Consider the following 12864-nt stretch of genomic DNA (forward strand, 5'->3'; position numbering starts at 1 on the left):
TATGTGTGAGAATATGAATATAGTTGTCATGAATACAGTAGCTGAGCGCCCTTTTAGCAATGGTCTTTGTGAAAGGAATCGTGCTGTGATTGTTAGCATGGTGCATAAAATTTTGGCTGATCGAACAGAGTGTAAATTGTCAACTGCCCTAGCATGGGCAGTTCACACAAAGAATTCTCTTCAGGTGGTTGGAGGATACAGTCCTTACCAATTAGTCTATGGACACAATCCCAAATTACCTTCTGTTCTTTGGGATAATCCTCCTGCTCTGGAAGGTACTACAAATCGTGCCATTTTTTCTGAGCATTTAAATGCTATGCATGCTGGAAGAAAGGCTGCACAGTGGTAATGTCAGTAATCAAGAAACACACAACAGAGCTGTCACATCCACAGAGCAATTACCCAAAGTGGGTACATGGGTGACATATGTTCCAAAAGGGACTAATGAATGGAGGGATGCATCAATTTTGGGATGTGGAGGCAAAGCTACTGGTAGGTTTAAATTTTGGTTGAATGTTCAGGATGATGGCCATGAAGCGAGGTCCATGGACTGGCAGAATGGGGGAAAAGAGTGGAGAGTACGAAAGTGGAGTACAAGTAGTGACAGGGAGTCCGGAAGTGAATCTCATGTCAGAAAGCGATAGTGGACTAGAGATGAAAGGAAGATCTCGCAGCAGTAGTCCCTACAGACATAGAAGTGGAAGTAGAAGACGTAGCTTGACCAGGGCAGACAATGAAACAAAGACCACAGATCAGTCACGTAACAGAACTAGAAGCAGAAGTCCTCATGATTGTGAAGTTTTGGTGGCTGCCAATAAACTTGAGGATAAAAGGGTAAGAGAGGCAAATCAAAGGGAGTTAGGTAGCTGGAAAGAATTTGGAGTTTATTCTGAGGTAACAGATAAGGGTCAACCAGCTTTGTCGCATTGACGGGTTTGTACTGAAAAAGTCCTTGCAGATGGGACTTATAAGGCTAAAGCGAGGTTGGTAGCTAGGGGTTTTGAAGAGAAACTGGGTGATACAGATGTTTGAATGGATTCTCCCACTGCTGGAAAGGTGATCTTAAAAATCCTTTTGGCTCTTTTGGCAACATTTTCATGGGAGTGCCATCCCGGTGAATCATACTAGGTCATCACAGAAAGGTAATGTTATATCTAAAGAAGAGACAGAGCAATTACGAAGCTTGATTGGTCAGTTGTGCACTCGGACTAGACCAGGTGCTAGTTTTGACGTGTTGGAGTTAAGTACTTCAATAAAACACCCCAAGTAGAAAATATTTTAAGGGCAAATAAAACATTACAATAACTAAATATAGATAAATGTGTACTTAAGTTCCCATCCTTAAGTGACCCAAAGAAAATGAAACTAATTATCTTTAGCTATGCTTCACATGTTAATCTTCCTGATGGGTATTCTAGTGCTGCTGGTTTCATATTGTTTCTTATAGGTGAGAATGGGACATGTTGTCCTTTAGCTCAGGAAGCTAAGAAAATAAAAAGGGTTGTTAAAAGTACTCTGGCTGCTGAAACACTGGCTCTTGTTGATGCAGTGGATATGGGATTTTGTTTGGCAAATATTTTGAGTGACATCCTGTACAACGGGAGTACTAAAGATAGTATACCCATTGAATGTTATGTAGACAATTGTTCATTGTGGGATAATGTACACTCTACAAAAAATGTCATGATGTGGAGATGCCGGTGATGGACTGGGGTTGACAATTGTAAACAATTTTACAACACCAAGTTATAGTCCAGCAATTTTATTTTAAATTCACAAGCTTTCGGAGGCTACCTCCTTCCACATCGTTCACCTGAAGAAGGAGGTAGCCTCCGAAAGCTTGTGAATTTAAAATAAAATTGCTGGACTATAACTTGGTGTTGTAAAATTGTTTACAATTTACAAAAAATGTGAGAGAGAAAAGATTACAGATTGAACTTGTTGGCTTGAAACAAATGCTGGAGAGAAAGGAAATCTCTAAAATTAAATGGGTGGATTCAAGCCATCAACTGTCAGATTGTTTTACTAAAAGAGGTACATGTACGAAGGAATTATTAGGGGTTCTGGAGAAGAGGCGCCTCACAATGCAATGCTTTGAATAGTTTAAGTTGAACAGAGTATGGAAGCTTTTTTCAAAAAAGAGAAGGGAATATGTTAATTGTATCCATGTGATTTATATCAATTAGTGTTAATTGTATTCAGGTGGTGCATATCAATTGGGGACTCTCTTGTATCCATTTATATGAGAGCTTACCTGGGGTGTGGAGTGGGTATTGTGGAGCTCTGTGAATAAAGGCTTGAAAGCAACTGAAGATCAGGCTCTAGTATTCTATCCTTCACCACCTGGCTATCCAATTTAGAATACGGACACCCCAAGCTAACCTTCCGCGACCTCCCCACGACCCCCCCCCCCCCCCCCCCGACGCACGACCCTTCTCCGCCACACGATCCCTCACCCTGTCCACGATCCCTCCCCGACCCACAATCTCTCCCTCTCTACACGATCTCCCCCCCCCCCGCCGACCCATGATCTCTCCCTCCCTTTCTCCTCTCTGCTCCCAGGCTGCGGCCTAACAGTGCAGGCCTTCTTGCTCAACAGCCAGCCGGCCTCCCAATTTGGCTGGCTGCCGGCCGGAAAACAGGGGAAAAAAATTGAAATGATGTCCTCCCGTTAAATTCGGCAGGACTTCTGCGTTACCCGCATTTCCAGGTTTCCCAGCTTCTACGCTCCCTCCCCGTAAATATCGCGGCCATTGTATATTATGGAACAATTTAAATCATTGCACCAGCGAGCTTATTAGGTTGTGGGTGAGCAGCACAAAGAGAAGCCAGAAATGTGTACAGTCCATTCAAAATGTGGGCAGTTGGCAATTATGTCATGTTTTGAATGTCATTATGTTGTTAAAATAAACCTTTATTAATAAAGTGCAACGTGTAGAAATACTTAATAAAGTCTGATGTTCAAAATGTTTATGTTAAAGCCTGCTTGTGTAAACCACCAAGATATTTTTATTTTATATCTTGGTGGTTTACACAAGCAGGCTTTAATTTTATATTATGATGGCATAGCTGTTAGTTATTTAAGAGCCTTGCTAATCTAGTAGTTGAGGGTAACGATCTTACCTACTTTATAGCATTGTCACCAGCAGAGGCTCTCACAGTGGCAGCAGTCCTGTAAATTAAGTGTGTCGGTACTGCTGCCTGCAGAAGCACCAAGATTCACCTAAAGAGGTGGACGCCAAAAATCCAGTATGAGTGTGGGGATGCACCCGTCCTCGTCCTCCATCACTGACTCCACCAAAGTTTGCAGGGTCAGTGGAAGGTTCCTTCATTTCTATGCCAATGGCCAGCACCTGGGAGTCCACCTTGCCCCACATGCCACAAGTTGCTGGTTTTGTAAGAGGTGCTGGGTTTCCCCCACCCAGGAAGTAATTTTGAGATGCCCTCAGTGGCTCCCTTTGTAAAGTCCTGGCCTGGAACCCCAAGCTGGTCTCACTTCAACAGTTTGACAGCATGGTACACCGCAGCGAACTCTACGCTCGATCCCTCTGAAGACTGGAAACACAGGATCTTTCAATGTAGGGAGTCCCTGCCTTTGACCCCGTCCCTTCTTATGCCACTGGCTTTGTTTGGCTCTGAAATTATTTGTAACTCTGATGGCTGTGAAATCCAGATCCCGGCCTAAATTCTCGCCCTTCTGATGTACTCCTGCCCAATGTTACAATGACAGTGATGTGGATTTTCAACCCCAGGGACAGGGAATTTTCTCTGACTTGCTCCCGCACCATCACTGTACAATCTCCTGGAAGTTTTAAAAAGTTATTTTTATTTTAATTTCTAAATTACTGTAGAAAGAAAATTATTACTTCAAAAAGCAAAATGGTAACATACAACATTTCTGCTTGCAGGTTCCGACAAACTAGTCTACCCATTACCAGTGAGGTAATTGTTTCTGGGGACATGCTACTAGTGACCTTTAACCCGACAGGAGGATGTGATCTTTCACACTATACAATTACATTTCTTCAGGTACCAATGACAGGTATGGAAAATAAAAGGTTATTTTCTTTCTGTCGGCAATGCATTTCTTTAGATTTCATATCATCAAAACAAAATAGGTGTGGCAAAATTCTTTCAAATATTCCTAGGAAGGTTGTTAAACAGTCTTTAGTCATTCATGTTAATTACTGGCCATAATAAAACAGCTTATCCACAGGAATTTGTTGGAACAGGATTGAAAAGTTAAATAACAGTGATCATCCGATGACTAAAACTACATCGATGCATAACAATAGAAAATATATGGTGGTAGAACTTGAATTAAGCCTATTATTGGGCACAAGCTCGGAGTGCACGCCCCACCATGTGAATGCAATTAAGGCCCAAATTTGGTCCTCCTAATTAATTAAAATAAAATAAGCGGGCTGTCAGCACTCCTCATGCTGTTTATTGGTAGCTCACCTAATGGGGACGTCAATATCGTGCGTTGCTGACACTATTGAAAGGCACCCTGCACTTCTTAAAGGGGAGGTGCACTTTGACTGCAGGCAACTATAACTGAGGATTGTGGACAAAGGCAGGCACAGGAGAAGCTGCAGGAACTCCCCGTATTTCTGACGCTGCATTGGAGGTAAGAGTGACGGTCGGCAGGAGGAGGGTCAGCTTCTCCGCACCAGGCGGCAGGAAGATATCAAGGCAAGCTGTCCAGCACGAGTGGCCAGAGGTGGCAGAGGGGGTCAGTGCCAAAAGTATTGCCCCCCAGGACATGGCTGCAATTCAGGATCAAGTTCAATGACCTCACAATGCTCTAGCTAAGGTAAGACTCCTAACTCATATCTCTCATTACCCGCTGCTTAGCCTTGCACTATCTGTTGCCCCAGCATTCACAACCCTTCCTTCTCCTGATTACCAGCACTCTCTCTCAACCTCTACAGCACACTTCACTCCACCTCCTTCTGCTCCTACTGTGGCATTCTACATCCGCACCCCCCTACTTCCTTCACCCCCTCACACCTGTGCCATATTTCACATACCCAGCAACACCATTCTACCCTGACATGCACATCCTCAAAACACCTCACTATTCTAACACTGACACACACCCTTCTTTCTTGCAGGGCAAGCTCGCACACAGTAACAGGGAGCAGTCAGTCACAATAGGAGCGCTTCATCCATGTGCTGTCCCTAATTGTGAACAGATTATTGACAGCGTGGGCAGGAGGCGTGTCAGGGGCGTGGTATCTGCTGAAGCTGGAGGACAAGTCCTTCAGAGTTTTAAACCATCTTCCCTTCTCACTTAAATCTCACTCTTACACACTATGCATTACAAATTGCTGCTGCTTTCAGAAGTCGCTTATCAGCCTCTGCATGCCACTAAATGCTAACCCTTGTCCTTTCCTTCCATTTCAGGCTCAGATGCTGCACACCGCCCTCAGGGAGCAGAAGAGGGCAGCACTGCAGAACAGGAAGAATCACTCGACCTTATACTTGCAGATATCAGCTCAGAGACTGGCACTCTATTTAGTTCAGAGGGTGGCCTAGAGGGGTCTGCACGTGAACCCAGCACTAGTGTACAGGAGCAAGGACAGGGGAATAGGATGGCCCAGAAAGCAGCTCACATCCTAGCTCCAGAGGGTACAGATGAGGATATCGAGGGTCTACCATACATAAGAAGATTGATGGCAATACACACAGACCTGCTAAGCGCACTGGGCTGCCTGCCAGAAAGCTTGCACACAATGTCAGAGAGCATGGTGGAGTCAGCTACAACTTGTGTACTGTCTTTTTGTACGGCATTGAGACCATGCCATCAACCATGGAGCGAGTAGTCAGCTGTGTGAGCACTCCAGAGGGCCGCACAACGATGGAGCCTCTGGTGACGGCTCTAACAGCTTTGATGGAAGATCAGATTGCTGCCATCTTGGCTCTGGGGTCCAGCACTTCCTCTGGTTTACAAAGCCTGAAGGAGAAGCTTCAAGAGCCTCCTAGCATGCCTGCACACTGTTCTTACACAGAGCAGTGGGAGTGCTGTGGCTCAGCCTCCTGAGAGTGGCATTGGCTCCTTGGGATAGGCACCTGCTATCCTCTCTCAGGATGGCAGCATGCCCTTCTTCCTCACCGGCCTCTCAACCAGTGCCCTTGGTGCCACAGCCAGCTAAGCCAGACTGACTGATGTCACCAGAAGCAGTTTGGAATTAGCCAGAGGCATAAAAGTTTAAGCCACGGTGACCTACACTACCACAGGCAGTGCAGTGCATACCCTAGTGTTGAGCTCCAATTCTTGCTCCAACAGGTGGCATAGGTAAGTGACTCCCTGTTGAAATGCAGCTGCCTTAAACACTGCTCCTCTGTGAGGTGCAGGAACGTTGTTCTGTTTCTGAGTGCTGAATGCTGTATTGCCTCCTGCCCCCTTGCTTCCTTCACCCGCTTCTTGCAGCCTATGCAGATCTTTGCTGCTGATCCTCCTCCTGATTTGGAGCCTCAAGGATAAACCCAGGAGCATTCCCATCTTCAGCAATTTTTCCCGCCATGGTTTGCTGGGCGTGTTAAGGAAGTGACGTTTCAGGCGAGCATGGACACCAGTTTAATAAAAGGGCCCTGATTCAGGAGGAGAACCCTCATTCGCATATTTAAGGATACTTGCGTTTGTTTCAGGCAACCACATGGGCTGCTATAAAGCACCCGAACCAATATGACATCGGACACACTTCCGGCCCTGTTCCAGCATGGAACGTCACGCTGCAAAATAAGACCTTGTGGCGCCCGTTTTGCACCCGGAAAGAAACACATGCCAATTTCTACACCTTGGTTACACTTTCAATTATTTTTAAAATTATACAGTGAATAGAGTATGTGCACAAACATACTCTGTACAAAGTTATTTATATTTTCTTAAAGTATCAGTTTGGGAAACAAATGTAACAGAAAAACACAATAATGTTTCAGTCATCAGATTACAGTTTCCTTTCATATTAATATGACCATTGAATCAGAAGAACTTAAAATACAGAGAGGTAGCAGCAAACATTTAGAACCATTTGGTGTCTTCACATTCTTCATTCTCTAATGAGGCCATAAGGTGTTGGTGAAAGTAGTTCCTCAAAAACTGTTTTAAACCACTATGGGCTTCCCAGTTTAAAGATAAGCTGCCTAATGAATTCAGGATATAATGGAGTTGTCATTGCTTTGATCACAAATCTTAATAATAAATAATAATAATAATAGTTGTGAGTAAAGACTTGTGGGATGTCAGGAGAAAGTGACAATGAATGATTTATCCATGTTGAGTTCTGTTCTGAGCATTCCTTCCCCCTCAAACAAAGAGTATAAAAGGAGAGCAAAATGGGTGAAAAAGACTAATTTAATTAGTTACGGCTTTTTAAGGATTGTTAATTATGAATTTGTGCAGGATACTGCAGCTGTTGTGTCCCGTGCAAAGTTAATATGTTACACTGGGTCAAACCCGTTGTTACTGAGTTTGACAGTTTTATAGCAGTTAGAGAAGTGAAAAGTACAGAGGAGTTTGCTGCCTGAGGGCCTTTGATGCAGCAGCCGTGGCTGGGAATCTCACATTGCAGCATCAGGGGGAGGAGTAAAGGGCGGCATAGAAACGCAGAGAGAATAGAAACTGCATGACTCATAGCAGGTTCAACACCAGGTGGCGGGTATATTGCAACGTAGTCAGCTACCTAGCCGTGCTGAGAAGAAGTTCATGCAGAGGCACAAGCACACTAGGGAGGTTGTGACTGAGATGTGACAACAGGTACTCGCTGGTAAATGGGTGAGAAACCTGCCCACCTGAAACAGGCATTAGGCTGCTTTACTGTGTAAACCAGGGCCCAATGCTTGTCATAGGACCCCTCCCCCCACCACCGATGCAACATTCAGGTACAAATGGGCCTCAGGCCAGCATGAACTGATGTACGGAACAATCGCTCCACCAACTTGCCGTCCGTTTTGGGCGCACGTTGAATTTCTCCCTCTTTGTCCTGTACCACTCCGTTAAGATGGTAGCTGAAATCCTAGCACCGATTTTAACTGGGGTGTAAATTCAGCGTGCTGGAGCTGAAGCGAGCAACAAGCTTGAATGCCCCCTCCCTTCCACCCCCTGGGGTAGGCTCGGGCCATTTTAATCCCCAGTCCCCATCTGAACCCTGGAGTGGAAATTCCCGCCTGATCCCAGCCAGAATCACTACCAGGCTGTCGGGCGGGAGCAGGATTTCGGGGCAGGAGGCTGCCACTGAGGACCTGAGGGTTACGGTACATGGAACTAAGGTTGCTCGTTCAGGAACGGGGTTGGGGGCAGGGGGGTGGAGAGGAAGCCTGGGGAAGGTGAGGCCCAAGGTTTCCTTGTGGGGCTGGGAGGAGCATTTCTGCACCTCCTGACACACATGTAAAAAGTTTTATAAATCAAATTTACCTGGGCCTCTTCTGCCATGATCCCACCTGCCGTCAGGTTTCGTTGGCACTGGCATTGCAACCGCGATCTCAAGTAAAAATCGCGTTCGGTCATCGGATGCCAACAATTGCATGCAGAGGCCGCCTACCTCGTGACCGGAATTGGGCTTAAAATGGTAGTGGGCACAAACGTGTCAGGAACGCTGCCATTTTAACCATCTGCCCACCCTGTTCCTGCCAGCCAACCAGGGTTAAACTCCCATCTCCTGCTCACTCCACACTCCATTTCATACATCTCAGCAAGAAGCAATAGCAGACTGGCCACTGCAGGCAAGGAGATAGGTATGTGAGGGTTTGATAGGTCAGCTCTTTCAATTAACTGCAATTCGACACTATTATTTTCTTTTGTAGATTTTTACAATTATGGAACTGTTATTTGTCCACCTTGTTTAGTTTATGTTGTGCACTGCATATCCTTTATTTGATTGTCTATGAAGAATGACAGAATGGAAGATACATTAAAAGTGAAATAACTTTTTCGTTATGCAGCACTAGTGTTGCATATGTTCAGTAGGTCCTGCTGTTTTGTTTACCCCTCGTGTGTTGTGAACTTCTCGATGTTCTTTGTACATGTGCCCTACTGCATTACTAGTTCAGGGACTGGCACTGATGGGAGCTGCAGGGAGCCTTGCTACCTGCATCTACACCTGACTTTGAAGGACTTACATCAGTGCCAATGGTCTCTATTGTTGTAGTTGGGTACGGTAGCATGGTGGTTATGTTACTGGACCAAGCAATGCAGAGTCTTGAGTTCAAATCCTGCCATGGCAGTTGGGGAATTTAAATTCAATTAATTAAATAAAATGTGGAAATTAAAAAACTAGTATCAGTAATGGTGGCCATGAAACTACTGTATTGTCGTAAAAACCCATCTGGTTCATTAACATCCTTCCTTTAGGAAAGGAATCCTGCTGTCCTTATCCTGTGACTCCAGACCAACAGCAATGTGGTTGATTCTTAATTGTCCTCTGAAATGGCCACTCTGTACAATCTCGCTGGTCACAATATGAATAAAACCGGATGGACCACTAGGCACTGGACACGACAAAGGCAAACCAAGCCCAGTCGACGCTGCAAAGTCCTCCTCTCTAACATCTGGGGTCTTGTGCCAAAATTGGGAGAGCTGTTCCACAGACTAGACAAGCAACAGCCTGACATAGCCATACTCACAGAATCTTTCAGCCAATGTCCCAGACCCATCCATCACCATCCCTCGGTCTGTCCTGCCGGTGGGACAGGACATACCCACCAGAGGTGGCAGTACAGTGGTATACAGTTGGGAGGGAGTGGCCCTGGGAGTCCTCAACATTGATTCCGGACCCCATGAAATCTCATGGCATTAGGTCAAACATGGGCAAGGAAACTGTCTGCTGATTACCACCTACCGCCCTCCCTCAGCTGATGAATCAGTCCTCCTCCATGTTGAACACCACTTGGAGGAAGCACTGAGGGTAGCAAGGGCACAGTATGTACTCTGGGTGGGGGACTTCAATGTCCATCACCAAGAGTGGCTTGGTAGCACCATTACTGACTGAGCTGGCCGAGTCCTGAAGGACATAGCTGCCAGACTGGGCCTGTGGCAGGTGGTGAACGAACCAACACGAGGGAAAAACCTATTTGACCTCATCCTCACCAATCTACCTGCAGATGCATCTGCCCATGACAGTATTGGTAGGAGTGACCACCGCACAGTCCTTGTGGACACCGTCCAATGTGTTGTGTGGCACTACCTCCATGCTAAATGGGATAGATTCAGAACAGATCTAGCAGCTCAAAACTGGGCATCCATGAGGCGCTGTGGGCCATCAGCAGCAGCAGAATTGTATTCCAACACAATCTGTAACCTCATGGCCTGGCATATTCCTCACTCAACTATTACCATTAAGCCAGGGATTCAATGAGGAGTGCAGGAGCAGCACCGGGCACACCTAAAAATGAGATGCCAACCGAGTGAAGCTACAACTCAGGACTACATGCATGCTAAACAGTGGAAGCAACATGCTATAGACAGAGCTAAGCGATTCCACAACCAACGGATCAGATCAAAGCTCTGCAGTCCTGCCACATCCAGTCGCGAATGGTGGTGGACAATTAAACAACTAACGGGAGGAGGAGGCTCTGCAAACATCCCCATCCTCAATGATGGCAGAGTCCAGCACGTGAGTGCAAAAGACAAGGCTGAAGCGTTTGCAACCATCTTCAGCCAGAAGTGCCGAGTGGATGATCCATCTCGTCCTCCTCCCAATATCCCCACCATCACAGAAGCCAGTCTTCAGCCAATTCGATTCACTCCACGTGATATCAAGAAACGGCTGAGTGCACTGGACACAACAAAGGCCATGGGCCACGACAACATCCCGGTTGTAGTGCTGAAGACTTGTGCTCCAGAACTAGCTGCACCTCTAGCCAAACTGTTCCAGTACAGCTACAACACTGGCATGTACCTGACAACGTGGAAAATTGCCCCAGGTATGTCCTGACAACTAAAAGCAGGACAAATCCAATCTGACCAGTTACCGACCCATCAGCCTACTCTCAATCATCAGCAAAGTGATGGAAGGTGTCGTCGACATGGCTGTCAAGTGGCACTTACTCACCAATAACCTGCTCACCGATGTTCAGTTTGGGTTCCGCCAGGACCACTCGGCTCCAGACCTCATTACAGCCTTGGTCCAAACATGGACAAAAGAGCTGAACTCCAGAGGTGAGGTGAGTGACTGCCCTTGACATTAAGGCATCATTTGACCAAGTGTGGCAGCAAGGAGCCCTAGTAAAATTGAAGTCAAGGGGAATCAGGGGGAAAACTCTCCAGTGGCTGGAGTCATACCTAGCACAAAGGAAGATGGTAGTGGTTGTTGGAGGACAATCATCTCAGCCCCAGGACATTGCTGCAGGAGTTCTTCAGGGCAGTGTCCTAGGCCCAACCATCTTCAGCTGCTTCATCAATGACCTTCCCTCCACTACAAGGTCAGAAATGGCTGACGATTGCACAGTGTTCAGTTCCATTCGCAACCCCTCAAATAATGAAGCAGTACAAGCCTGCATGCAGCAAGACCTGGACAACATCCAGGCTTGGGCAAGTGCCAAAGTGGCAAGTAACATTTGCACCAGACAAGTGCCAGGCAGTGACCATCTCCAACAAGAGAGAGTCTAATCACCTCCCCTTGACATCCAATGGCATTACCATCGCCGAATCCCCCATCATCAACATCCTGAGGGGTCACCATTGACCAGAAACTTAACTGCACCAGCCACATAAATACTGTGGCTACAAGAGCAGGTCAGAGGCTGGGTATTCTGCGGCGAGTGACTCACCTCCTGACTCCCCAAAGCCTTTCCACCATCTACAAGGCACATGTCAGGAGTGTGATGGAATACTCTCCACTTGCCTGGATGAGTGCAGCTCCAACAACACTCAAGAAGCTCGACACCATCCAGGACAAAGCAGCCCGCTTGATTGGCACCCCATCCACTACCCTAAACATTCACTCTCTTCGCCACCGGCACACCGTGGTTGCAGTGTGTACCATCTACAGGATGCACTGCAGCAACTCGCCAAGGTTTCTTCGACAGCACCTCCCAAACCCGCGACCTCTACCACCTAGAAGGACAAGGGCAGTCGGCACATGGGTACAACACCACCTGCACATTCCCCTCCAAGTCACACACCATCCTGACTTGGAAATATATCGAATTCCTTCATCGTTGCTGGGTCAAAATCCTGGAACTCCCTTCCTAACAGCACTGTGGGAGAACCTTCATCACACGGACTGCAACGGTTCAAGAAGGCGGCATATCACCACCTTCTCAAGGGCAGTTAGGGAAATGCGATAAATGCTGGCCTTGCCAGCGACGCCCACACCCCGTGAACGAAAAAAAAACCCACATGGTTTTAGAAACAGGGCCTCCTGTCATTTGTGCAGGGCTAAATTTACAGCATAAAACCACTGCTGATACAAGTATCCATTTTCTTCCTTTTACAGAGTGTGGTGGTGTCCTTAGTGGAACAAATGGGAGCTTCACATCACCCAGTTATTCTAACGACTATCGAGGAGAAATCAATTGTACGTGGAATTTGAAGGTAACTAGTGAGGACACAGACTTCTAGACATTTTGAAAAACAAAGTTCAATTTCCCAATTGTAGGGTTCTGTTGTTCCTACAGGCACACAATGCCAAGGGATTTATAGTCCATCCCATTAACAATGTGAAGAAAGAATAGGAAGCAAAATACCCAACCCTCATTTCTTATGATTCTACTTTGAGCACAAACTAACATAAATGGAAAGCTGGAAGCAATTCCTATATTCTTTTTTGTACTGAAAAAGGTAGCATCTGCTCTAAAAATGTACGTGCTATAAGCTTTTCCCTGCAAGAGGTATAACACACTTTTTGTATGTTTGTTCAG

The 12864-nt window shown here is 46.2% G+C and overlaps 1 protein-coding gene across 3 annotated transcripts in view; it reads left to right on the forward strand.

The window, feature by feature from the left end:
* LOC137326970 (suppressor of tumorigenicity 14 protein homolog) overlaps positions 1–12864 on the forward strand; it is a 90955-nt gene that overhangs the window by 60554 nt on the left and 17537 nt on the right. For 2 of the 3 annotated variants that reach the window (XM_067992344.1, XM_067992345.1), the window contains exons 8-9: positions 3909–4042; positions 12441–12538. In XM_067992344.1, the coding sequence (XP_067848445.1) occupies positions 3909–4042; positions 12441–12538 (232 nt within the window). The remainder of the gene's footprint in view (positions 1–3908; positions 4043–12440; positions 12539–12864) is intronic. The other variant, XM_067992346.1, reaches the window with a different exon arrangement.

This window comes from Heptranchias perlo, chromosome 11 (genome assembly GCF_035084215.1).
Source record: "Heptranchias perlo isolate sHepPer1 chromosome 11, sHepPer1.hap1, whole genome shotgun sequence".
NCBI classification, from domain to species: Eukaryota; Metazoa; Chordata; class Chondrichthyes; order Hexanchiformes; family Hexanchidae; genus Heptranchias; species Heptranchias perlo.